This window comes from Muscardinus avellanarius (genome assembly GCF_963383645.1).
Source record: "Muscardinus avellanarius genome assembly, chromosome: 4".
NCBI lineage: Eukaryota > Metazoa > Chordata > Mammalia > Rodentia > Gliridae > Muscardinus > Muscardinus avellanarius.
Genome location: NC_137789.1, coordinates 111,708,221 through 111,736,138, shown reverse-complemented (window position 1 = coordinate 111,736,138; position 27,918 = coordinate 111,708,221). Strand labels below are relative to the sequence as shown.

Below are 27,918 nucleotides of genomic sequence, written 5' to 3'. Positions count from 1 at the left end.
AACTGCGATACTCCTGGGATTTACAAGCATGTGCCACCTGCCAGGCTTATATTTTATGTACAAATATAAGCATATATATTTATATTATTAAGAGAATGGTTAAAAAACAGATGACTCAGGATTAATAATGCAATTCTTTCACTTTTAGGTCATGTGTTTGAGTCTTCTTTCTATTTGAATCATTTTAGTTCCTGGAATGTCAGATATTTGTATGAAATTATTTGATCTGGTAGGAATTTTAGGTTATTGTAGTTGGGTATTCTAGGGAGCAACCATTATAGATAATAATTTTTCAGTATTTGAGAAAGTTGACTGAGAAGAGACACTGAACCAACTTTTTTTTTTTTTTTTTGGTGGCACTGGGAATTGAACCCAGATGCATTCTACCTCTGAACTATACTCCTGGCCCAAATTAATTTTTTTATTTGGAAACAGCTTAGGCTGGCTTTGAACCTGCAATCCTCCTGTCCCAGCCTCCCAAGTACTGGGATTACAGGCGTGTGTCGCTATACCCAGACCAGCATCTTACAGACAATATAATGAATACATGTTTAACTTGGTTACTAAAGTAACAAGCATTCTATTTTATTTTTTGATGGTGCCTGGGACAGAACTAGGTCATTGTGTGTGCAGGGTAAGCACCCTAACACTGAGCAACATCCCTGTTCATGACATGGTATTTTTTTTTATTCCATGTGCACACCAGTAAATTTATACTTCCTTCTTTTAGTTTTCTAGATGGTGCCTAGTTGCAGTGAACTTTCTTTGAAGCCCAGGGGGAGGAAGGGAGAGGAAGTAGGAGGGGACTCTAGATTCTACTGTTCTTTCAGCTGGCTGGGGAGGAGGAAAAAACAAATGATTACTTCTTAAATATGGTTCTTATAGTTTTTTGTTGTTAATACAGTGATATTTTTGCTTCATTTTGGAATATTTCAGAAGGTAAAAATTTACATTAAATTTGCCCTTTTGATCAAATTTAAAATACGTTGATAAAGAAATAGAACATTCAACTTTTAGCATTATCAGCTTGTTCTGGATTTGGCTAATGGCCATGCACACCTCTGCAGTTTTCAGGTTGGTTGCTTCATTGAGGATATAAAAGAGATAATTTCTTACTTGAAAGTTGTATATGACTCATTAATTAGTGTTTGTCTGGTTTATTGGTCCTTTATTTTCTAGAGATCACAATCCTCTTTCCTTTTTAATGTAATAAAGCAGTAATATAAAAGTCACTAGTTGAAACCATAAGAGATTTGATGGAGAATTTGCTTGTCCAAAATTATGCCCCATTTTGGTATATATTAAAATTCATTATAGTTCTGAGGTGTTTTCTCTAGAATAAGGTAGATTCATCTTAAAACTGAAGGAATGATTGTGTTTGAAAGTTCTGGATCACACTGAGCTGATAAATTTAGAGGTAAAACTATTCTTATTACAATTTCTGTCATTGTAGAATATGTACACTGAACCTCTGTACTGAATACTAGCAACAAGGCATTATGTTGTGAGTTACTAGGTGAAGGAAAAGGGAATGGGTAATGCAGACTTGAGTATTTCCTTAGGCCTGGCCTAAAAATGACTATTTATAGACTTGAACATTTTGCTATCTCTACTAAATGAATAATATGTCTCAATTGTGCTGTATGTACACAATTTTAATTTCTTTAGTCCTTCAGTGAAAAAGTTGTTTATCCACGGCCTGGCATGTGCTAGGCACACACTCTACCACTAGGCTATATCCAAGCCGGGCGTGTTGGCACATGCTTGTAATCCTGGCGCGTGGGAAGCTAAGACAGGAGGATTGTGCAGGTTTGAAGCCAGCCTCAGCTACTTACTAAGGCTCTCAGCAACTTAGTGAGACCCTGTTTCCAAATAAAATATAAAAAATAGGTCTGGGAGTGTAGCCCGGAGGTAGAAGGGTTCCATCCCCAGTACCACACACACGCCAAAAAAAAAAAAAAAAAAAAAAAAAAAAAAAAACTAGGCTATATTCCAGCCTAGTTTGAATCCATTTTATTTTTTATTATTTTTATTTTTTTGGTGGTACTGGGGATGGAACCCAGGGGCCTTCTACCTCCGGGCTACACTCTCAGACCTATTTTATATTTTATTTGGAAACAGGGTCTCTCTCTCCTAAGCCAGCTGAGGCTGGCTTCAAACCTGCGTGATCCTCCTGTCTCAGCCTCCCAAGCATGGGGATTACAAACGTGCGCCACCACGCCTGGCTCTAAGGATCCATTTTAATTCATAATTTTCCCATCATTGATCATACAGACTTACTGGCTATGATTTTAGAATATCCTTAAGGTGACTCTTGCTCAACACATCTGGTTTACTAAAAATACATCAAGTAATTACCTTAGGTAAGTTGTCAATAGTTTAAGGAGTGAAGTATAAGAGAATCATTTTTTTTTCTCTTTAATTTTTGTTGTTGTCCCATAGAGTTTGGAATTGCTTCACAACCAGGATGAGATAATAATATGAGTGATGTGAAATTGATTGTAACTAGCCAAATGTTATACTTTGTTGAATTAAATATTTGACATAGCTGTGTGTGTGGTGCATGCCTGCATGCCTGTAACCCTAGCTATTTCAGAGATGGAGACAGGTAGATCACAATTTTAAGACAAGCCACTTGGTGAGACACTGTCTCAAAATAAAAAGTACAATCCGGGCGTGGTGTCGCACGCTTGTAATCCCCGTGCTTGGGAGGCAGAGACAGGAGGATCGCGCAGGTTCGAAGCCAGCCGCGCTGGCGTTAGAGACCCTGTTTCAAAAATATAAAATAGGTCTGGGAGTGTAGCCCGGAGGTAGAAGGGCTTCCAGGAACCCCAGTACCACTAAAAAAAAAAAAATTAAAAAAATTAAAAAAAATAAAAAGTACAAAGGGCTGGGGATATAGCTTGATTACCAAGTACCCCTGGGTTTGATCCCCAGTACTGCAAATTAACAATTATGTAAGTGACCCACTAACATCGGTTGAAAATCTTGTTGATATTTTTGCTATCATCTATTCCTCAGGGTACTCTGCTGATACTACAAATAGTTTTACAGAAGGGAGTAAACAGAATTTCATGTTTTGCTTTAGAGAGTTGGAGAAATGTCTTGCTTTTCCAAACCTTTTTTTAACTGTCACTCCAATTTATAATACAGGCATCTTCGGAGTATTTCCTCCCCCCCCTCCTTTTTTTTTTTTTTTTTTTTAAGTAATGGAGATGGAACCAAGAAGCATTCTACCTCAGAGCTGCACCCACAGCCCTATTTTTTGTTCTTTATTTTGAAACAGGGTCTCACTGAGTTGCAAAGGGCCTAGCTAAGTAGCTGAGGCAGTCCTTGAACCATGATCCTCCTGTCTCAGGCTCCTGAATACTGGTATTACAAGTGTGTGTCACCATGCCCAGCTGGAATTTATCTTCTCACCCCTTTCTCAGTGAGGCTACCTTTAAGTGTATACTTGAGGAAAGGATGGGGGGGCAACTTACCTGATTCCTAGAAGGTAGTCTTTAAATTGAAATTTTATGTGTAGACTCTATTTCCTTTGACTTTCTCTTAAATTTTTGAAATGTCTATTTTGGGAAATACCCAGATTAGTTTCATTTGTTTAGCCATTTAATTGCTATAGTTTTCCCATTCACAGCACCAACTATTCTAGTTGCTTTACAGTTTTGAAAGCTAAAAACTTTTTAAAATGTGTGTGTGTGTGTGTGTGTGTGTGTGTGTGTGTGTGTGTGTGTGTGTGTGTGTTTGAGAAAAAATCTCCACTATTGTTGCCTAAGGCTAACCTCAAACTCCTGTGTTCAAGTGATCCTCCTTCTTCAGCCTATGGAGTAGCTTGAATACAGGGACACCCTGTCACTCATAGCTAATAGTCTTTAATTTTGAAGGCCTTTGCAATCTGTGACAATAATTTATATTTAAAATTTTTTTTCTTGAGGTAGACTTTATTTATTTACTTATTTATTTATTTATTTATTTTGGGTGGTACTGGGATGGAACCCAGGAGCTTTCTTCCTCTGGGCTATACTCCCAAGCCTATTTTATATTTTTATTTGGAAACAGGGTCTCACTAAGTTGCTGAGTGCCTCACTAAGTAGCTGAGGCTGGCTTCGAACCTGTGCGATCCTCCTGTTCAGTCTCCCAAGCGCTGGGATTACAAGCATGTGCCACCACGCCAGGCTTGAGGAAGACTTTTTAAAGAGCCAAAAATGTATTATAAAGGCTTCAAGGAATACAAAGAAATCAGTAGAGATTGCAGTGGTCCAAGAAGTCTCCTGAAAGAGGTAAAACTTAGAATTATGGAAGTGAAAGATAGGAAGATAATGCAAACATTTGGTACATTTAGTAGGAGGGACAGCACAATCAATGGTGAAAAGGTATATTTAGAGTACAATAGAATATCATCACCCTAGCTACAGAAGAGAGTTGTTTGTTTGTTTTAAGTAGTAGATATGATAGCAGAATATATATGATGACCAAATAAAAGAAGGGAAGAATTACTAAGTGGAGTTAGGAGAGTAACAAAATGATCCATATAATAATAGCATGTTGGTTATTGTAATTATCAGAAACAGCTGATTGGTTGATTTTTTTTTTTTTTTTTTTGGACGGGTCTTGGGAGTGGAACCCAGGGGCATTCGACCTCTGAGCTACACCTCCTGACCTATTTTTTATTCTTTATTTTGAAACCGGGTCTCACTGCGTTGCAGGGGGCCTCACTAAGTAGCTGAGGCTGTCTGCCAACCACAATCCTCTGGTCTCAGCCTCCCGAATACTAGGATTACAAGCATGCGCCACTATACCCGGCCCCTAGCCTATTTTTATGTTTTTTATTTATTTACTTATTTTTATTTTTTATTTTTGGTGGCACTGGGGATGGAACCCAGAGGCTTTTTACCTCCGGGCTATACTCCCAGACCCATTTTATATTTTATTTAGAAACGGTCTAAGTTGCTGAGAGCCTCACTAAGTAGCTGAGTCTGGCTTTGAACCTGCACGTTCCTCCTGTCTCAGCCTCCCAAGCGCGAGGATTACAAGCGTGCGCCACCATGCCCAGCTTTTATGTTTTTTTATTTTGAAGCAGGATCTCCCTAAGCTTCATAGGCCAGCCTTAAACCTGAGATCCTCCTGCCTCAGCCTCCCAAATCCTGCGATCACAGGAATGTACCACTATGCCAAGGTTTCTCCGTCCCATTTTTTTTCTCCAATTTTTTAGGAAGCATATGTATGTAAGATTTCATGTTGACTAACTAAGGAAATGTTATTAGGAAAAAATGGCTGTAGAACATTTATTTACCTTTTCCCACAAGGAAGGTCAAACTCCACTGGCTTCTAGTAGTTATTTTTATCTTAAGTATTAGCGATAAAGTATAGAAAGGCTTTTGTTCTTTTGGCTCTGGTAGGGCTTTGTGGAGGTATTATTATGTACTAGAAGTTCTGTAAGCTTTGAATGAAATATTTGGATTAAATGACCTTTGAAGTTTTTCCTAGCTAATTTTCCTACTAGTTTCTTCCTAGCTAATTCACTCTTAATTCTGTTAACTTGATCAAGGTGGAAAAAAATAGCCATTTCTGACTAATATTAACCTAATCAAGTCAAATTTCTTTATTTTAAGAAGTTTCTGAGATAGATATTTTTAGTTGTTGTTTTTGTTGGTTTTGTTTTTTGTTTTGTTTTGCTGTACTGGGGATGGAATTCAGTGGCATTCTACCTCTAAGGTACACCCCTAATCCTATTTTTTTTTCTCTAATTTGAAACAGGGTCTCACTGAGTTGCAAAGGGCCTCACTAAGTAGCTGAGGTGTGAACCCAGATCCTCCTGTCTCAGCTTCCCAAATGTTGGGAAGCATGTGCTACAATGCCCGGTTGTCGATCTAAATCTTAAAAAATGAAAACTTTTGCTGGGCGTGGTATTGCACACTTGTAATCCCCGCGCTTGGGAGGCGGAGACAGGAGGATCACGCAGGTTCGAAGCCAGCCACACTGGCTTACGAGACCCTGTTTCCAAATAAAAATATAAAATAGGTCTGGGAGTATAACCCAGAGGTAGAAGGACCAGAAACCTCAGTACCACCAAAAAAAAGAAAACTTTTAATTTAGAGATTGCCATATGTAAATTAAAGTTCTACAAAATTGGAAAACTAGGGTTGTTTGGATTAACAGTACTTACTCAGAATTTTCTATTCTCTGTTTTTCTCTTTCTGAATTATATTTGGCAGGTGTTGAACACATCTCAATTATTCCCTGGGTTTTCATATTCATCTCCCTTTTCCATTTCACTTTGCTTTGATATTAGCACTTGATTGAAATTTAGGGTTGCTTATTGAAGTAAAATGAAAACAATGAAATTAGAGAATATATACTTTAGGCTAAGAATTTAAAAAAATATTATCATAACCACAGCTGTGAACTGACTACTAATAGATTGTTGGCTTGGTAGGATTAGCATCCCTGGGCAGGCATGGCCTGAGGGTGGTCTAGATGTGGCCAGAGCAGGAAGTAGCTATTGTGTAGTACTTGGCTTTATCCCATTTCTAGTCAAAAGTGACAGCTTGCAATAGTAGAGCCAAGCTGAAGCCTGGATAGTAGCATGGACAACAAGAAAAAGAGAACCAGAAGTTAAAATAGAATCATTATACTTCCTTATTGAAGTTTTCTTTTTTTTTTTTAAGTTGATAATCCTGCTTTAATATTTATTAATTTTGCTCTGCATTCTTTAAAAATTTTGTCCTATCATTCATCTACCTAATTTTATATAGCCACAATTTCTTTCTTTCTTTCTTTATTTTTTTTTTTTTGCAGGTCTGGGGATGGAACCCAGGGGCATTCGACCTCCGAGTTACAGCCTCTGCCCTATTTTTTTATTCTTTATTTTGAAACCGGGTCTCACTGAGTTGCCGAGGGCCTCACTAAGTAGCTGCGGCTGACTGCAAACCACGATCCTCCGGTCTCAGTCTCCCGAATGCTGGGATTACAAGCGTGCACCACCACGCCCAGCTATATAGCCACAATTTCTAAAATAATTATGTAAAGCCAGACATGGTGGCTCAGGATTGTAATCCCAGCATTAGGGAGGCTGTGATGGGATCCAATTTCACAGGCAGCCCCAGGTACTTAGTGAGGCCCTTTGCAACTCAGTGAGACCCTGTTTCAAAATAAAGAACACAAAATAGGGCTGGGTGTGTAGCTCTGAGGTAGAATACTATATATATTCTATATATATGTGTGTGTGTATATGTATATATTCATTTATGTACTATTCATGCTGTACTAAAGTTCTATAAGTCATGTATTTGGTTTATTCCATTTTATATCTGCTGCCATTAAAAAAAAGAGTTAGCTCTTCATTTGTAAAAATAGGTTGCAAAACTTGGTGTGTTGAAAGTGTACCCATGGAATCCAGGAACATGTTATTTTGACTGAAAATTGGCCTGAGAATGAGCTGTTCTGCAATACTGAGATTAAAAACATTTATAAGTCTCTGCATTAGTTCTCTCTTGGTCCTAAATCTGTTATGATCATATGCTGAAAAATCTGCTGGTCTCTTTAATTTTTGTAGCTGCTGTTAAGAATTTAAAATATGTTAAATTATGCTTGTAGACATAAGATTCAAAAGATTCTAAGCAATCACTGGTTATTGTTAGGGAAAATTTTCTGATTCTTTTTGCCAACCAAAATAGGATGATAGTATTTATTCCTTTTCCCAATTGCAAAATCTTACTAAAGCATAGCCATATTATTTTAAATCTCAAAAGTAATGTGTAATGTTAATATTTTATATTTTTAAAATTTTGTTGTTCCTAAAAGATTTTTATGTACATTCCTTTACTATTATGTTAGCCTTATGAGAAAAAGAATTATTATTATCTTAATTTTACATAATACTTTCAGATTTATATATTAAGCTATTTTATCCACGTAACTGAAAAATCTAACTTACAAATGAGACGGTAGGACATGGGCATGGTGGTACACACTTAAATCCCAGTATTTGGGATGCTGAGAAAGGAGAATCACAGGTTCATGGCCAGCCTCAGCTACTTAGTGAGGCCCAATGCAACTATGTAGCTCAGAGGTAGAATGCCCTGGGTTCAATCTTCAGTACCAGTACCACAAAAAGAGAGGGGAGAGGGTGTGTGTGTGTGTGTGTGTGTGTGTGTGTGTGTGTGTGTGTGTGTGAGAGAGAGAGAGAGAGAGAGAGAGAGAGAGAGAGAGAGAGAGAGAGAGAGAGAGAGAGAAGCAAAAATAGAAACTCACTTGAAAGTAATTAAAATTTAAAAGGGAATAGATACTATAACAATACAACAGGCAATGTTATCGTATATTCATAACAAGAAAGTATTTATGAACTTTATTCAGACTGGAATTAGGAACTAGAAAGTCAAAAACTCAGGTCACATATTTCTTTTTCTTTCCTCACTCAATTTCTTCTGTTTATTTGTAGTTTTTGAGCCTTATAATATCAGACTGACCATATGACTTTAATTGGTCAGTGATGATTTCTCAACCTACCTCATCCTTTACAAGACAAGACCTTATAGATATACTACTTATGAATATTTTGGTAGAATTACAGATAGAACAGGAGAATGAAAGCCTGTAAGGAAAGGATGGAAGAAATATGAGGAAGGGAGAAGAATAGATAGTAGCAATTTTATAGCCAAAGAAAAGAGCTCTAGAGAAGTTGTGACTTGTTAATATAGGTTCACATAGTTCATGATCACACAAACAGAAACCAAACCCAGAACTTTAGATTCCAAAATATTATTTCTTTTGTATCACCCTATCAAATGTAAAGGATCTCCTATTTGCATGTTTTTCTCTTTCATTTGCCTTTTTTTTTTTTAAAGAATTGAGTTCTTTCTTAAATACAAGACTAGGTTTTTCCTTAAGTTTATTGCCAGCACAATTTCCTTAGACTTCCAACATTCTGGCATCATTCTGTACTCCAAATCTGTGTATTACTTTCAGATTCATTTGTTCCCTAGGCAGAAAATCCAAACAGATTAAAATGTTTTGCAGTCTCTCTGCCTTTTTCAGCTTTTTGGTTTCCTTTGTTCTGTATATAGGTGTTTATATAGGTATTCTCAAGACTTAGATTTATTCAAAGAAAAAATTATTGAGAAAAAAACCAACAACTTTAAAATGAAGAGCAGATATGCATGAAGCTGGGATTACAAGTGTATGCCACCACTCCTGGCTCATCATATCCATTCTATTTATAGTCTTACTCCTTTGCTTCATGGTGAAACTACTTAAAATTATTTGATGTGTATGTGTGTGTTCTCAATAACATCTTCAATTATTGAGCCTGGCTGTTAGCTTCTACTCCCCGAAAACCACTGCTAAGATAGTTCTTTTTTTGGGGGGTGGGGGTGCAGGCCTGGGGATGGAACCCAGGGGCATTTGACCTCCAAGCTACATCCCATGCCCTATTTTTCTTTTTTTTTAATTCTTTTTTTTTTTTTTCCTTTTTTTTGCGGGTCTGGGGATGGAACCCAGGGGCATTCAACCTCCGAGCTACACCCCCTGCCCAATTTTTTATTCTTTATTTTGAAACAGGGTCTCACTAAGTTGCGGAGGGCTTCACTAAGTAGCTGAGGTGTCTGGGAACCGCGATCCTCCTCCCTCAACCTCTCGAATGCTGGGATTACAAGCATGCCCCACCACACCCAGCTTATTCTTTATTTGTAAACAGGGTCTCACTAAATTGCAGAGGGTCTCACTAAGTAGTTGAGGCTGTCCATGAACCATGATCCTCTGGTCTCAGCCTCCCAAATGCTGGGATTACAAGTGTGCACCACCACGCCCAGCTCACTAATACTTTTTAATTATTACATTGAATATTCAATTATACATTGAATATTTAAGTCTATTACTGCATGTAACAACACATTTCTCATGTATTTGCATTTGTTCTACACTGGCATCAGTGAAGGAAACAGCTGAGTTAAATATGTCTTATAAACCCGGCTTGGTGTGCATGCTTGTAATCCCCACGCTTGGGAGGCTGAGACAGCAAGATCGCACAGGTTTGAAGCCAGCCTCAGCTACTTAGTGAGGCTTTCAGCAACTTAGTGAGACCCTGTTTTCAAGTAAAGTATAAAACAGGTCTGGGAGTATATCCCAGAGGTAGAAAAGCTCCTGGGTTCTACCCTTAGTACCATTAAAAAAATAATAATCCAAAATAGGGGAGGGGATATAGCTCGAGGTTGAATGCCCCTGGGTTCCATCTGCAAACCCACACACAAAAAAATAATTTTTTTTCAAAGTGGATTTTTGCCGGGCATAGTGGTACATGCTTGTAATCTCAGCATTTGGGAGTCTTAGACAAGGAGGATTGTGGTTTGCAGACAGCCTCAGCTACTTAGTGAGGCTCTTTGCAACTCAGACCCTGTTTCAAAATAAAGAATAAAAAATAGGGCTGGGGATGTAGCTCAGAGGTAGAATGCCCCTGGGTTTCATCTCCAGTACCGGGGGGGGGGGGTGTTTATTCTATGTTACAAGTATATGACTACCCTGATTTCACATTTATCCTTATATGATTCAGAAAAGTCATTGGCACAGTTAAGTATGCACTCTTAAGCACACTCTCCGCTTTAGTTTATACATAGGAGTTGTTAGTATAATACCCCCCCTGCCCAAAATATTATGCAAGCCTAAACTCAGGAACAGTGGAATGTACCACCCAGATACCAGGAAGCTGAGACAGGAGGATCTCAGACTCTAAGCCACTGTGTGGTAATGGTAACGTAGCAAGACCCTGTATAAGAATAAGAAGCATGGCTAGGGGTTTAACTCAGAGGTAGAGAAACCCTAGGAGATACACACACACACACACACACATAAAAATTTTTCTTTTATTAGATGAACTTCCTTCTCCACATATATCAGTATTTTTTTTTTTAAAGCTTGGAGTCTTCTGAAAGAATGTTTTCAGTTACTGCATCGGAAAACATTAAACAGTCCTAGGCCTTCCTGAGTTTGTTCAGTTGTAAGTTTGAGGAAGCTGCAGTTAGTAAATTGTGGTTGGCAGATTCTGTAAGCAGGTGACTCAGTAAGTTTAAACTCATGACTCAACTATGTAAAAACTAGGGTGATAAATAGCTTGAAAGAAAAGTTGCCCTTTCAGACTTTTGAACTATATTAAGTTCAAAACTATTATTCAAGATATCACAAGGAATATTAACATGTGGTTTTAAATCTTTTTCTTGATCTGATTTTTACTCATGGTAATTTTGAGAGGAGAGGACAAGACATTAATACTAGGAAGTTGTAGTTAAAATGTAGAAATATAAAGCAGGTCTGGATGAAGTTTAAGAGAATAGCCTTTTCAAAGGTTGGTTTCAATTTGGAGGTTAGCTGAGAAACCCTATATGGTACTTATTTTTGATTAATATATTTTAAGTAGACTTGTTGGTATCTTTTAATTTAACCTAGATATAATTGAACAGTTTAGTAAAGCAAGGCTATATATATATATATAATTTTTTTTTTTTTTTTGCGGGTCTGGGGGTGGAACCCAGAGACATTTGACCTCTGAGCTACACCCCCTGCCCAATTTTTTATTCTTTATTTTGAAACAGGGTCTCACTGAGTTGTGAAGAGCCTCACTAAGTAGCTTAGGCTGTCCATGAACCACGATCCTCCCAAATGCTGGGATTACAAGCATGCGCCACCACACCCGGCTATTTTGTTGTATTTTGATGTAATAAGACTTGCAACTAAAATTTTTGAGTTTAATAAAGCATAGTTTCTTTATGTTTTTTATACCTATTTTAACTTGTGGAGCACCTTATTTCCATAAATGATTTTAATTTAGCGAACATTTTCTGGGTTTTGAGTAAAATAGTTTGCACAATTGGGGTTTTATTCACTTCATAAGACCATGTACTAATATCATAAGTAAGTTATTGAAGATTTAGCAGAAAATTTTGACTGTACAAGTATGTTGATGTTTCATAGTAGAAAAGATTTTAGTTAGACATTGAAAGATCCTTGCTGGAGCTGGGCCTAGTGGCACATGCTTGTAATCCCAGTACTTGGGAGGCTGAGACAGGGGGATTGCACAGGTTTGAAGCCAGCCTCAGCTACTTAGTAGTAAGGCTCTCAGCAGTTTAGTGAGGCCCTGTTTCCAAATAAAATATAAAATAGTTCTGGGAATATAGCCTAGCATCTGGGTTTTATCCCCAGTGCCAAAAAGAAAGAAAGAGAGAGAGAGAGAGAGAGAGAAGGGGGGGGGCGGGCGGGCAGGCGCAGGCCGACCCTTGCTGACTTGTCTTTCAGCCAGATGATTTGGGAGAAATTACCTAATATTTGAGTATGTTTTCTTATCCATGAAATGGAGAGAATTATATCAAAGTAGCAGAAGTTAAATGAGATTAGCCAGGGCTAGAAGTAAATACTCTTACTCTTAAATAGCTATCTTTGAAGATTGGAAATAGACTTGTCCCATAAATCATAGTTATGTTGAAACTCAAAGACCATACTATTCATTTAGGATGATCAAAGAGTGATACTGCCAATAATTCAGAAACCCAGTTTTTTATTTTGCAGTGTTTTGAGGGTTGATAAATGTAACTTCCCCCATATTTGCTGTAGGTTAAATTTTAGTTAAGTTGCAAAGTCCCAACCAAGTAGTGGATTTTTTTCTCTCTCTTTCTTTCTTTCTTTCTTTCTTTCTTTCTTTCTTTCTTTCTTTCTTTCTTTCTTTCTTTCTTTCTTTCTTTCTTTTGTGGTACTGGGGGTGGAACCCAGGGGCTTTTCTACCTCTGGGCTATACTCTAGACATATATATATATATATATATGGAGGGTGTGTGTTAGTTATACTGAGATTGAACCCAGGGGCATTCTACCTCTGAGGTACACCCCCAGCCCTATTTTATTTTTATTTTGAAACGGTGTCCCACTAGGTTGATGATAGTGTCACTACTTTCTGAGGCTGTCCTTGAACCTTTGATCCTCCTGTCCCAGGATTACAGGCGTGGGCCATCATGTCTAGCTTGTATATTAATTTTCTTAAGTTGCAATATTGGCCAATACTTAGATAAGATATTAATCCTCAAGTATATTATCTAAAATAATAGCACATCATATTTTTAAAACAAATATGAAGTATGATTTTGCATGATGATTTCTAAGTTAAATGTCACTTACTTACAGAGCACAGTTGTGCATGCCTGTAATGTCAGTACTTGGGAGGCTGAGACAGGAGGATCACATGGTAGAAGCCAGCCTTAGCTACTTAGCAGTACTCTGTTTCAAATTAAAAAATGAAAAAGGCTTGGGGTACATCTTGGAGTAGAATGCCACTAGGTTTGATTTCTACCCCCAAAAACATCACTTACTTAAAAATTTGTGTATGTTTTAAAGCTTTCTTTTCTGAAATTTATCATCAAAGCATGGCATGGTGGCGCATGCTTATAATCCCAGTACGTGATCGCAGGTTCTTGGCCAGCCTCAGCTATTTAGTGAGAGAAGGTCAGCCCTCTGCAACTTAGTGAGACCCTGTTTCAAAATAAAGAATAAAAAATCATACTTGGAGTATAGCCCGGAGGTAGAATGCCCTCTTTCCCTTCTCTGTTCAATTCCCAGTACCCCCCCCACACTTTATTTATTTATTTATTTATTCATTTATTTATTTATTTATTCATTCATTCATTTATTTATTTACAGTGCTGGAGGTGAAACCCAGGGGCATTCTACCTCAGAGCTATACCAGCAGCCAGCCCTTTTTTGTTGTTGTTTTTGTTTTCTTTTCTTATTTTGAAACAGGGTCTCACTGAGTTGCAAAGGGCCTTACTAAGTAGTAGCTGAGGCTGCCTGCGAACAGTGATCCTCCTCCTCCAGTCTCAGCCTCCCAAATGCTGGGATTACAAGCATGTGCCACCATGCCCGGCTTCTGACTGTATTAAATTCTTAAAATTAACTGATGATGGTATGAAAATGGATAATATTTAAGACAGATTGAAAAATGTGGGGAGAAAGATGGTTGTTTTCATTTTTTATGTAAACAAATTTAATGACTTACCTATGAGCATGGTGGTATTGTCTAAAATTTGACTTCAGGGCACCAGCTGCCCTTACGCCTCAATGTCTAATGCTTACAGAAATTATATTTTATGAGTAAAAAGTAAAGTGTGTGCGTGTTTTGTTTTGTACTGAGACTTGAACTTGGGGCATTCTACCTCAGGACTATACCCCCAGCCCTTTATTTTTATTTACTTACCTTTTTGAAACAGGGTCTCGCCAGGTTTTTGAGAGTCTTGCCTCATGGCTAAGGCTAGCTTCAAACCTGCGATCCTCCTGTCTCAGCCTCCAAGGCACCACAATTATTTGTGCCACCATGCCTGAGTGTAATTCTTAATTCTTATTTTTTTAAAAAAAGCTCTTTACTTGCCGGGACTGGTGTGACCCACTTACAATCCCTGCACTTGGGAGGCTGGCAGGAGGATCATGCAGGTTCAAAGCCAGCCTCCACTGGCTTAAGAGACCAGGTTTCCAAATAAAAAATATGTATATAAAATAAGCCGGGTGTGGTGACGCATGCTTGCAATCCCAGCATTCGGGAGGCTAAGACCAGAGGATCAAGGATTGTGGTTTGCGGACAGCCTCAGCTACTTAGTGAAGCCCTCTATAACTTAGTGAGACCCTGTTTCAAAATAAAGAATAAAAAATAGGGGAGGGGGGTGAATTTGCTCAAACTATTCCCTCTTGTTACCCAGTAACATGAGGCTGTAACTATCTTCTGCATTTTTTTTTTTTTTTTTTTTGGTGGTACTGGGGTTCCTGGAAGCCCTTCTACCTCCAGGCTACACTCCCAGACCTATTTTATATTTTTATTTAGAAACAGGGTCTCCTAAGCCAGCGCGCGCGGCTGGCTTCGAACCTGTGCGATCCTCCTGTCTCCGCCTCCCAAGCGCGGGGATTACAAGCGTGTGCCACCACGCCCGGCCTATTTTTATCTTTTTAATAAACTCTTTTAAATCCTCAAAAAAAAAAAAAAAAATAGGGGAGGGGGTGTAGCTTGGAGGTCGAATGCCCCTGGGTTCTATCCCCAGACCTGCAAAAAAAAAAAAAAAAAAAAAAAAAAGATAAAAATTAAGGGTAACACTCTAAATGATATAATTTAATTTTTTTTTCTTCTTCTTCTTTTGTGGTATTGGGGGTTGAACCTCAGAGACATCCTGTCTCAGAGCTATACCCCCAGCCCTTTGATTTTTTATTTTTAAATAGGATCTCAGTAGGTTGCTTGGAGTCTCACTAAGTTGTGAGGCTGGTGTCAAACCTGAAATGATTATAGTTCCTTGGATGCTTTGACACTGGCCTGAAAAATAAAAGTTAAGCTGGGCCTAGTGGTACATGCTTGTAATCCCAGTATTTGCAAGGCTGAGATAGCAGAATTACAACTTGTGAGGCCCTCTGCAACTTAGTGAGATCCTGTTTCAAAATAAGGTATAAAAAATGGGCTGGGGTTGGAGTTCATAGGTAGAATACCTCTGGGTTCAATTCCTAGTTCAACAAAATAAATAACTTAGCAGTGAAATTACTGGTCAGATGAGTTTGAATAGAATTGAATTTGATAATGTTAGGACAGTGAATTTTAACATCTGGTAGTTTGAAACCCCAATGTTTTAGCCATTATTGGAGGTGGTGCCATTGTCACTAGATACTCTATTGTTATACCATAAGCTTTGGATGACCTGGTGCTGTTTGGTTTATATGTTGTTTCTAATAGTAAAAATCCTGGGTTGGGAATGTAGCTCAATGGTAGTGTACTTGCCTATCAAGCATGAGGCCCTCAGTTCAGTTTCTAGAACCCAAAAGAATAGTACAGTCCTTAAAAAGATGATTAGAATAAGGCCATACTTATTAAGAAAAACACATCACTAAAATTTTAACTTTGTAGTACATTGTTGTCAAGATAAAATCTTATGGGGTTTTTAATTCGATACTGTTAATAACAAGACTTATAAACTATAAGAATTTTTGGTTTTACATACATTTAGAAGAAGGAATTTTCTTAAGTCTTTAGATCATATAGTAAGGAAAATTGGTGACATTAATGTTAGGAGAGCATAATATGGACCTTTTCTTTTAATCTGTAATTCTAGGACGACATAGACAGCCTAAACCCAGTTCTCAGGGACAACCCGCAACTTCATGAGGAAGTGAAAATCTGGGTAAAAGAACAAAAGGTTCAGGAGATTTTTATGCAAGGTAACTATTTTAAAGTTATGCATTATTTGGGGGGGAGGGATTAGGCAATTTGCCATCTCTTGTCTGTGATTATTCGATTATGTGCAATAGAGATAGAAACCTAGTAATTGAGTTATATACAGCCAAGGGATAAATAATTGCCAAGTCATAATTTTTATAGAATACTTATAATTTTACCAGCTTATTAACAAATTTCAGCTAAGCATTTGACATGAAATGATAACCACACAGGTGTTTTATTGAAAGGAAAATTTCCAAAATGTGCAATACTTTAGGTGTATCCCTTCTGAAGAAGGAAGCATTATTTGCAGTAGATTTTCCACATTGATTTCTTTTGAAGAGTGCTCTTGATAGCTGATAAAAGTAAAAGTTGACCATTTTAGTGCACCTTTTTCAGCAAGTACCTCATTCATTACTAGTTAGTTTTGTTTGCTTTGTTTATTAAATTACAAGTTTGCCTACAACTTGTGGCCTTCAAACCAATGATATTTTATAAGTTTTAGCAATTCTCTTTTATATCAGTAAAATCTTATGTCATAGATACGAGCTTCTTATAAATTAAATTAAAACAAAGTTTATGAAATGAGCTGCTGATCTGTCGTTCAATGTTAAGAATACAATTTTGAGCTGGTATTGGTGGTGCACACCTATAATTCTTTTTTTTTTTTGTGTGTGTGTGTGTGTGTGGTACTGGGGGTGGAACCCAGGGGCTTTTTACCTCCGGGCTATACTCCCAGACCAATTTTATATTTTATTGGAAACAGGGTCTCACTAGGTTGCTGAGCGCCTCACTAAGTAGCTGACGCTGGTTTTGAATCTGTGCGATCTTCCTGTCTCAGTCTCCCAAGCGCGGGGATTATAAGCACACGCCACCATGCCCGGCTACACCTCTGATTCTAATACTTGGGAAGCTTAAACTAGAGGATCACAGGTTCAAGATCACCCTCAGCAACTTAGACTTTTAGCAACCTAGTCAGACCCTACTTCAAAATAAAGAGAACTGGGGTTGTAGCTTGAAGGTAAACTGTCCTTGGGTTCAATCCCCAGTTCCACCAAAATCCCCAACAATATTATTAACGTTCCATATTTAGCTCAGTCTCAACGTCTGTGCCATTAAACATTAAAGGAAATAATCTCAAAGTTGCAGCTGTTTTGCTTTGTATATTTATAGCAGCAGACTATCCACATATTAAATGCTTTTTATTATTATTTTTATTTATTTTTATATATTTACTTTTTTATTGGTGCATTGTATTCATACATCATAATGGGATAAAAAACTTGTGTAGACATACATGCATACATCGCCCAGTTAGCCTCACCCAACCCCCACCCAATTCCCTCCCCATCCCTCCTTCCCATGCTTGGCTTAGTGGTTGACATTTAATATTACAGCAATTTATCCAAAATTAACAATGATAATCTCACATAACAGATTTATTTGTCTGATATCAAGCTTTTGATGACTTAGAGATAACATTTCAGTATTTCTTTTTGCTTTCTTTCTTACCAGAGGATATATTTTTTCTTTTTTTTTAAGGTGAAACTATCATACATTTATTTATTCTCAGAAAAAATCTATCCTAACATGAAATATGAACTCTAAATACCCAAAACAATTTGGAAAAATAACAAAGCTAGAAGATGTACATTTTCTGATTTCAAACCTTATAAAGCTACAATAATTGAAACAGTGTAGTACTGCTATAAGGGCAGATATATAAACCAGTGGAATAAAATAAAAAGCCTAGAAATAAATTTTTCCATATATGGTCAAGTTGTTTTTAACAAGGTTTCCAAGAACATTTGGTGAAGGAAATAATAATCTTTTCATTAAATATTGTTGAAAAATTATAATTACACGAAAAAGAATAAAATTGGACCCTTACCTAACACCATATACAAATATTAACTCAAAATAGATAAAAGATTTAAATGTAAATCGTAAGACTATAAACTTACTATAAATTTTAGAAGAAAATCTGGGTCATAAAACTTCACAACATTGAAATTGACTGTGATTTCTTGGATATGATTTCAAAGGCATAGGCAACAAAAGAATAAACACACTTTCTAAAAAATAAAAAATATTTTATATTCAAAGACAATGTAAACAGAGTTAAAAGTTACTGATAGAATGGGATAAAATATTTCCAAATGCTATATCTGAAGGTATATTAATATTCCAAATAGAAATCCTAAAAATTAGCAACAGTAAAAGCAAACAATACAATTTAGAAATGGGTAAAAGACTAAAATAATCTCCAAAGTTAACCAATCTTAGTTGTCTGCTGGATGGAAAATCTTGTTTCTCTGGTTCTGGTGTGTGTTACCTATTTCTTCTTTGTAGTTAATCTCTTTGAGTATTTTCTCTAGCGCTGGTTTTGAAGACATAAATTCCTTCAGTTTCTGTTTGTCATGGATGCTTCTTATTTCCCCATTTAATTTGATAGTTTTGCTGGGTAGGAAATTTGGGGCTGGAAGTTGTTTTCTTTCAGAGTTTGGAATATGTTACTCCAAGCCCTTCTGGTTTTCATGACTTGGTTTGTGAAGTCTGGAGTGATTCTTATTGGTTTGCCTCCGAATGTCACTTGGCCTTTTGTTTTTGTTGCCTTTAAGATTCTCTGCTTGGCTTCCACATTGGTTATTTTGACAATTATGTGGCGTGGGGAACCTCTTCTCTGATCCTATCTAAAGGGAGTTTAAGTTTCCTGGACCTCTTGCTCTGTTTGGAAAATTTCTGCTATTATTTATTTGAAGATATTATTGATCCGTTTGGTTTCACCTTCTTTTCCCTCCTCTATTCCAATTATTCTTAGGTTAGCTCTCTTAAAATGGGCCCATATTTCTTCAATGTCAGATTCCTGGTGTCTGATTTTTTTTTTCTAAGTTATAAATTATGCGTTCGTTTTTGGAGTGATCATCTTCTAAGAGCAAGATTCTATTCTCCATGTGGTCTAATCGATTGTTTATACTTTTAATTTAGGCCTTTACCTCAATGATCACATTCTTTATTTCTTTTAGACTCTAAATTCTTTTCGAAGGTCTCTATTATTTCTACAGTTATATTCCTGATTTGATCTTCCGGAGATCTCTGAATTTCTGTGTTATCAGGTTCTGATAATATGAGGTTGTGGGCATTCATTACTCTATTGTTGTTCCTCTTTCCCATGATTTCAGCAGTTTGTGCCTTCCCTGGGTCACTACAACTCCACTTAAGGTGCTCTGTATCTTGAATCTGTGGTAATCTCATCCGCCACTACTCCTTTACTGGGTTGTATTGCAAAGTCTCAGACCCAGGAAGTTAATCGAGGCTACGCGAGACTGGGGGTGCCGGCCTGGGCATTTTCCCACAGGGAGCTGCAACTAGAGTGTGGTATCTTTGCCTCCGCTACTCCTTCACTGGGTTGGATTGCAAAATCTCAGACGCAAGATTACCAAAGCTACGCAAGTCCCTGGGAGTGCCGTACAGGGATTTCTCCTTTAGGGTCTGCAATTTTACTTACGGTTATTGTGCGCACTGATCAGGAGTTGTTGCAGGGCGCAGTGAACTCGCTGTCGCTGCTGGCAATATGGCGCCACTGCCATGCCCTTGGCCATGAGTCTGGCACTGCTGGCAATATGGTGCCGCTGCCACGCCCTTGGCCGTGAAGCTGGCATATTTCTTTCCTGGTTTTGAACTCCATTCTGAGTCACTGGAAGGCAATGAGCTTGGCCACTGGGAGTTTTAGGTGTTCTTTGCACTGAAAGTACTGTTGAATTATACCCAAATTATCCACAGCTGCTCTGCTGTTTACGTTTCCTCTCTGGAGCCTGGTGCTGTGAGGGAAGATGGTGCCGGCAGAAGCGCGCAGCTCTGCCACCGCATTGCTGACTTGATTTCTTTTCTGGTCCCCGGTTGTTCTTCTAGTCTTTTTTTTCTCTGTCCCTTCTGTTTTCATTTTTTTAAATTTCCCTGTTGCTAGTGTTTTCTGGCTATGAAAAGCACTGATTTTATGGCAATAGAGATCAAGTTTTAGCAGGACTCGTAAATGCTGCTTTGCTCAGTCTTGATCTTCCTGGAAGTCCCTTTTAAATGTTTCTTAATATAACTCTTTAAACTTTACTATGGAGAATTTAAAACATACACAAAAATAAAATAATTCAGTGGCCATCCATGCATCTGTCTCCCAATTCCAGCAGGTATCAAACCTTGACTGATCCTGCCCTATCCACACCCTCTTTTGCTTTCAAGAAATTGCAGTTATCACCTTATCTTTTTTTTTTTCTGTTTGTTTGTTTGTTTTCCAATGGTATTGGGGATTGGATTCAGGGGTATTCTAATTCTAAGCAACATCTTCTAGGCCTGTTTTACTTTTTTTTTTTTTTTTTTTTGTGGTCTGGCGATGGATCCCAGAGGCATTTGGCCTCCGATCTAAACCCACTGCCTTATTTTACTCTTTATTTTGAAACTGGGTCTCACTAAGTAGCTGAGGCTGTCCCGAACCATGATCCTCTGACCTCAGCCTCCCGAATGCTGGGATTATAAGCATGCGCCACCATGCCCGACGGCAGGCCTGTTTTACTCTTTGTTTTAAAACAGGGTCTCGTGATTGCTGAGACTGACCTCAAACCTGTAATCTTTTTATATCAGCCTCCTGAGTACTGGGTTTACAGGCATGTGCCACCATGCCCAGCTCCTAACCATTTTTAAAGAAAACCTCCATACAATTATTATGCCAAAAAAAATTAGAATTTTTTTTAACGTCAACTAACTGGAAAACCACGGTCATGTTTTCATTTGTCTTAAAATTGTTATAAGTGAATTTTAACAGGTTTTATTTAGTTTTTAAAAATCAAGAGATCCTAGAAAGGTTCACAAATTTTGATTGGTTGGTGTATCCTATCCATCCCTTTTTTTTGTTGTTGTAGTTTATTCATTGACGAAACCAGGTTTTATTCAAAATAACTTCATCTTCATTTCCTAATATCCTGGTTGAAAGAAATATGAAGGCATTAATAGCCTTTGTTCATCATAGACAGAATTGTGTGAGGCAGATTTCACACTGTTAAGTGCTGGGAATAAGCCAGTGTAGATGCTTTGTTAATGATTAAAAACTGATCATACTCTTAGCATTTTTTATATTATTTATTTATTTATTATATTTATTTATTTATTTTTGCGGGTCTGGGGATGGAACCCAGGGGCATTCTACCTCCAAGCTACAGCCCATGCTCTATTTTTATTTATTTTGAAACCAGGTCTCACCGAGTTGCAGAGGACCTCACTAAGTAGCTGAGGCTGTCCGCAAACTGTGATCCTCCAGGTCTCAGCCTCCCGAATGCTGGGATTACAAGCGTGCGCCACCATACCCGGCTTCATTTTTTATAATATTTAGAAAAATAATATGGAGTCTTAGGAAGAACTTGAGTTTATATAATATATGGTGGTTAGTATGTAGCGTTTGTACATTACCTTTCTTAAAGTACTTAATCACCATCTTCACTTTCATTTAGATGAATGAATCTATTTAACTTACAGGTTAAAATACTTTGGGGCAGTATTTGTGGATCATAACCAGGGCCTTGCACACACTAGACAATCTCTCCTTCTGAGCTTTATCCCTAGTTCTTATATGGAATACTTCCTACTGGTGTGTTATATTTTGTTTTGGTTTTATTTGCAGTACTGATGATTGAATCCATGGGTACTTTTACTATTTAGCTATATCCCCACTGTTTTTATTTTTTAAATGCAGACACAGTCTCGTTCTGTTTCCTAGGCTGGCCTCAAACTTGAGGCCTTCCTCCCTCAGCCTCCCAAGTACAAGTATATTGGACTCCTGTGTGTTTTTTATTTTATTTTATTTTATTTTTTTATTTTTATTTTTTTGGTGGTACTAGCAGTGGAACCCAGAGGCTTTCTACCTCCGGGGTATACTCCCAGACCTTTTTTATACTTTATTTGGAAACAGGGTCTCACTAAGTTGCTGAAAGCCTCACTAAGTAGCTGAGGCTGGCTTCAAACCTGTGTGATCCTTCTGTCTCAGCCTCCCAAGCGTGGGGATTATAAGTGTGCGCCACCACGCCCGGCTCCTCCTGTGTGTTTTTTAGGCTGGTACTTTTGAAGAGCATCAGCTTAGTAGAAATCAGAAAAATAAATTCTGTTCCAGTTCTTTGACCTGAAGTTTTAACCTATTAGCCTTACTTTCTTTTTCTTTTTTCTTTTTTTCTTTTTTTGAGGCACTGGCGATTGAACCCAAGGGCATTTTACCTCAGGCTACACCCCCAGCTCTATTTTTTATTCTTTATTTTGAAACAAGTTCTCACTGAGTTTCAGAGGGCCTCAATAAGTAGCTGGGGCTGGCTGCGAACCGTGTGGTCTGCTTGTCTCAGCCTTCAGAATGCTGGGATTACACGTGTGCATCATCATGCCTGGCTAACATCACTTTCTTGATTTTTTTGTTTGTCGTTTTGTTTTGTTGATACTGGGGGTGTAACCGTGGGGCTTTTCTACCTCTGGGCTATACTCCCAGACCTATTTTATATTTGATTTGGAAACAGGGTCCCAGTAAGTTGCTGAGAGATTCACCAAGTCGCTGAGGCTGGCTTCGAACCTGTGCGATCCTCCTGTCTCAGCCTCTTAAGCGCTGGGATTACAAGCATGAGCCACCACACCCGGCCACTTTCTTGATTTTTATAAAAGTGATCACAGTACCTATGAGTTGGAGAGGATTAAATAAACATTTGAAATAATTGAAATCACTTTATATTTATGTGTAGTATTATTTGTAATGTTCTTTTCCCCCATTTTCTACAGTTTCTGTTAAACTTTAAAGTATTTTTAAATATTTTAGTCCCTGTGGATTGAAGAAATTTTATCTCCATCATCCACTGCTTCGGAGTAATTTTTGTTATAATAGGCTTACCTGAATTTTTGTGGATGATTATCTTCTTAATGTTTAAATGTTTAATCATTATTTTCTAAGTATATATATATATATATCTTGAAAAAGTGGGTTTAACTCAAATACAAATATACTTCTTTTTTTTGTGGTGGTGGTACTGGGGTTCCTCGAAACCCTTCTACTTCCGGGCTATACTCCCAGACCTACTTTTATACTTTTTTTTATTTAGAAACAGGTTCTCTTAAGCCAGCATGGCTGGCTTCGAACCTGTGCGATCCTCCTGTCTCTGCTTCCCAAGCCGCGGGTATTAAAAGCATGCACCACCACGCCAGGCACTTTTTTTCAAAAGCATTTTAGTGTTGTCTTTATAAATTGGCTTAGCAAAGCTTAGCAGCTTTTTTAGTTGTAACAGAAGAATCAAATTTTAGTTTGCTTATAGCCCTGCGTGGTGGCGCATGCTTGTAATCCCTGTGCTTGGGAGACTGAGACAGGAGGATCGCACAGGTTCAAAGCCAGCCTCAGCTACTTAGTGAGGCTCTCAGCAACTTAGTGAGACCCTGTTTCCAAATAAAATATAAAATAGGTCTGGGAATATAGTCCAGAGGTAGAAAGCCTCTGGGTTCCACCCCAAGTACCACCAAAAAAAAAAAAAAAAAAAAAATGTTTGTTTATGGTAAAGTTCTAGCAACTAGAAGATAGAAATCAGGTTCTATGTTACCTGTCTTTTTATTTCAGCCATGTAGTTGTCTATAGGATAACTTTACATTTTGTTCTGTCCTCTTATTATCTCATGATTCAAGAAATTCATTCTGACATAGTTTTGTTTTCATTGAGTTAGAAAGTATGTATATTAGTAATGTGTGTATGTATATTTAACTTACATATATAGATACATATATACAACTTCAGAATAATCTATGTTGTATAAACAGTTATATATAACATATATATCCTATTCTAAAAGATAATTGTCTTTTCCCGCCACTTCGAGCAACACTGGAAATTTTAACTCAGGAGCATCCAACCACAGAGCTATATATCCACCCCTTTTTATTTGTATTTTTTTCTTTTGCATCATAGTCTCATTAAGTTGCCCAGAGTGGCCTTAAACTTGCAGTCCTCCTGCCTCGGCTTTAGAGTAGCAGGGATTACAAGCGTGTATCACCGTGCTTAACATTTGTCATTTATGTTTTGTTTTTTTAAACTTTTGGTATCTGTCATATAGCTTTATGTTTCTCTAAGAGGTGGATCCTAAATGAAAATGTCTTCATTTAAGATGTTCCTGTTTCTTGTTATTTTAAAGGTCCTTATTCCTTAAATGGATACAGAGTGAGAGTATATAGACAAGACTCTGCCACCCAGTGGTTTACTGGCATAATTACTCATCATGATCTCTTCACTCGCACCATGATCGTTATGAATGATCAGGTAAACTATTCATCTACTTAATTTGGTGCTGGGGATTGGACTCAGGGCCTTATACATTTAACCACTGAGCTATTCCCCTCCAGTCCACAAACTAATATTTTTGTAAAGAAGTTTTTACATTGCCAAAAAAGTACATTAATAGTTTGATATTAAATAATTTTATCTCTAGGAATTCTTTGTTGTAGTTTGTTTTGTTTTTATTTGAGTTGTTTTTGTTGGGGGGATTATCTTATATAAGTGGTGTTTTGCTGCTGCTGCTACTACTGTTATAGTTGTGTGGACATTTTTGGTGGTTGTACTGGGGATTGAACCAAGGGCCTCAGCTCACACATGCTAGGTAAACAATCTACCACTAAGCTATATTCCAAGCTCTTTTAAATTTATGTTGAGATAGGGTCTTGGTAAGTTGCATTGGCTGCCCTGGAATTTAGGATCCTCCTGCCCTAGCCTCCAGAGTAGCTGGGATTAAAGGTATGTTCCATCATACCTAGCATCTCCAGGGTTTTTAGTCATATATTTATAAGTTTGAATGTTTTTAATGTTACATAGAGGTTACTTCAGGTCAGAGGTGGTAGTGTTTGAATTAGCATCCTCATAGCTATAATCCAAAACAAATGACTACAGAACTTAGAGGAAGGAAGATTTATTTGCTCACAATTCTGAAGATTTCAGAGATTTAGTTCATATTAGGTTGTGTCTATGGAGCCCAGGGCTCTGTGGCAGAAAGCAGAGAGTTGGAGAGAGCAAATTCTCTGCTTTCACATCATGGAGACTAGTAGCAAGAGAGTGAGTGTGCGGGAAGGAGGAACTATATATAATCCCAAAGGATATATCCCCGGGGACCTCTTTTCAGCAACCAAGCCTTATCTCCAACTTGGCTTGCCTGCTCTCTGTGAGGTCTTGAGGAAGTAAGAGTGTGTGTGTGTGTGTGTGTGTGTGTGTGTTTTACTGGGAATGGAACCTAGGGGCTTTCTACCTTCAGGCTATACTCCCAGACCTATTTTTTATATTTTATTTGGAAGCAGGGTCTCACTAAATTGCTGAGAGCCTCACTAAGTAGTTGGGGCTGGCTTCGAACCTGCACGATACTCCTCTCTCAGCCTCCCAAGTACTGGGATTACAAGCCTACTCCACCACGCCCAGCTTGAGGAACATTATAAATTTAAACTATTACAGAGGGTAATGTTGTATTTCAATACTGATAAAATTGGTCCCTAGAACTAAAGGTATCAACTTCATTTAATGGATTTGTAGTATTTTTATATCCTTAGTTTAGCTAAAATTTTCTATCTCAAAGTTGTCGTTTTTCTCTCTCTCCAGTAATAAAAATATACCTAAACTCCTTCCTTCCTTCCTTCCTTCCTTCCTTCCTTCCTTCCTTCCTTCCTTCCTTCCTTCCTTCCTTTTGCATTTTTATCGTAGTTGCTAGGGACTCAAACTCTTGTGCTCATGCATACTAGGAAAGTATTCTATGACTAAGCCATATCATCAGCTCTCCAAGTGGTGTGTTTTTACCAGTGAAAACTTTCAACAGATATGTAGTTCTCACGACAGATTTCATTTTTAGTATGCTCATTTAAGTGTTATGGCAAACAGGTTTCTTTCTGTTTCTGATAAATGTTCTCTCTTTAAGCTGTTCTTAATGTGGAGAAAAAGGTAGATATTTATATCATCTTTCTCAAGTGGATTTTGTAGGGTATTTGATAGCTCTTTTAACTATCAATTTAAATGCTTTTAATAAACAGTATTGTTTAGCTGCCTTGTTTTCTGAAAAAAATCACAATTTCTTACATCTCAATAAAATACAAAATTACCTTGATTTTTTTTTTTTTAAGGAGGAGTATATTGGGGATTGAACCCAGAGAAATTCTACCTTCGAGCTATATCCCATTCCTATTTTTATTTTGAAACAGATGCAAAGTTGCCAGAGCTGTGGTTAAACCTGTAATCCTCCTATCTTAATCTCCCACATACTGGGATTATAGGCATATGCCACCATGCCCTGCTGCCTTGAATTTTTAAATTGTTAATTTATATAGCTTTTGTATTCTCCTTTTTTTCAAAAATGACTTTCTTTTTTTGTTTCTTGTTGGTTTTTTGTATTTTTTGGTTTGCAGTACTGGAGATTGAGTCCAAGAATATTTTACTTCTGAGCTACACCCCTAGCCCTATTTTTATTTCTTATTTTGAAACAGAGTCTCAACTTTTGTGGAGGACCTCACTAAATAGCTGCTTCCTATATTTTAAAATATATATTTTTAACTTTGGCATCTTTACTTTCTGTTAATATTACTGTCTATTGCAATATATATTCTTGGTCAGTTTTTATCCTTGTTTTTCAAGATTAGCTTACAATGGATAATACTTGCTTTTTAATTCTTAGCTAGCAGTCAAAACTAATTATGAAGCCGGGAGTGGTGGCGCACACTTGTAATACCAGAATTCTGGAGGCTGACCAGAGAATCGCCGTTCGTGGCTAGCCTTAGCTACTTAGTGAGGTCCTTCACAACTCAACTTTTGAAACCATGAGACCCTACTTCAAAATAAAGAATAAAAAACAGGAGCCGGGCATGATGGCACACGCTTGTAATACCAGTACTTGGGAGTCTGAGGCAGGAGGATCGTGCAGGTTTTAAGCCAGCCTCAGTTACTTAGTGAGGCTCTCAGCAACTTAGTGAGACCCTGCTTCAAAAATAAAGAATAAAAAAATAGGGCTGGGGGTGTAGCTCAGAGGTAGAATGCCCCTGGGTTCTATCCCTAGTGCCACAAAAACAAAAAAATAATTATGAAAATCTGATGTTATCTCTTAAATTAGAGATCTCAAACTGATTTCTAAACATTTCTACCAAATAAAAAAATTGTACCAAATACTGGTTAGCTCATTGTATTTAATTTTTGTTTTTGTTTTATGGAATAGGTACTAGAACCACAGAATGTCGATCCTTCTATGGTTCAAATGACCTTTCTAGATGATGTTGTTCATTCTTTGTTAAAAGGCGAAAATATTGGCATTACGTCACGACGCAGGTCTCGTGCCAATCAAAATATCAACACTGTTCACGTATGTATGTTATTAGTAATGGATTTTTGTAAAATATTTCTTCTTAGGCTGCTTAGAACCTGGTAGTAAATAATCATTGTTAATGGCTGTCTTTAGGGTCATTATACACGTGCCCAAGCAAATAGCCCCAGGCCAGCAATGAACTCTCAAGCTGCTGTACCAAAACAGAATACACACCAGCAACAACAACAAAGAAATATTCGTCCAAATAAGAGGAAGGGCTCAGATAGTAGTATACCAGATGAAGAAAAGATGAAGGAGGAAAAATATGATTATATATCACGAGGAGGTAGGACCCTACTTTTTTAAGTGAATGAGAACTAGT

General features: G+C 37.6%; 1 protein-coding gene across 3 annotated transcripts in view; it reads left to right on the top strand.

Moving 5' to 3' along the window:
• Nucleotides 1-27,918, top strand: part of JMJD1C (jumonji domain containing 1C) — a gene marked incomplete at both ends in the record, with an annotated part of 222,613 nt that overhangs the window by 148,921 nt on the left and 45,774 nt on the right. For all 3 annotated transcript variants that reach the window (XM_080694232.1, XM_080694231.1, XM_080694230.1), the window contains 4 exons: nucleotides 16,112-16,217; nucleotides 24,408-24,532; nucleotides 27,450-27,593; nucleotides 27,690-27,882. In XM_080694232.1, coding sequence (XP_080550358.1) covers nucleotides 16,112-16,217; nucleotides 24,408-24,532; nucleotides 27,450-27,593; nucleotides 27,690-27,882 — 568 coding nt within the window. The remainder of the gene's footprint in view (nucleotides 1-16,111; nucleotides 16,218-24,407; nucleotides 24,533-27,449; nucleotides 27,594-27,689; nucleotides 27,883-27,918) is intronic.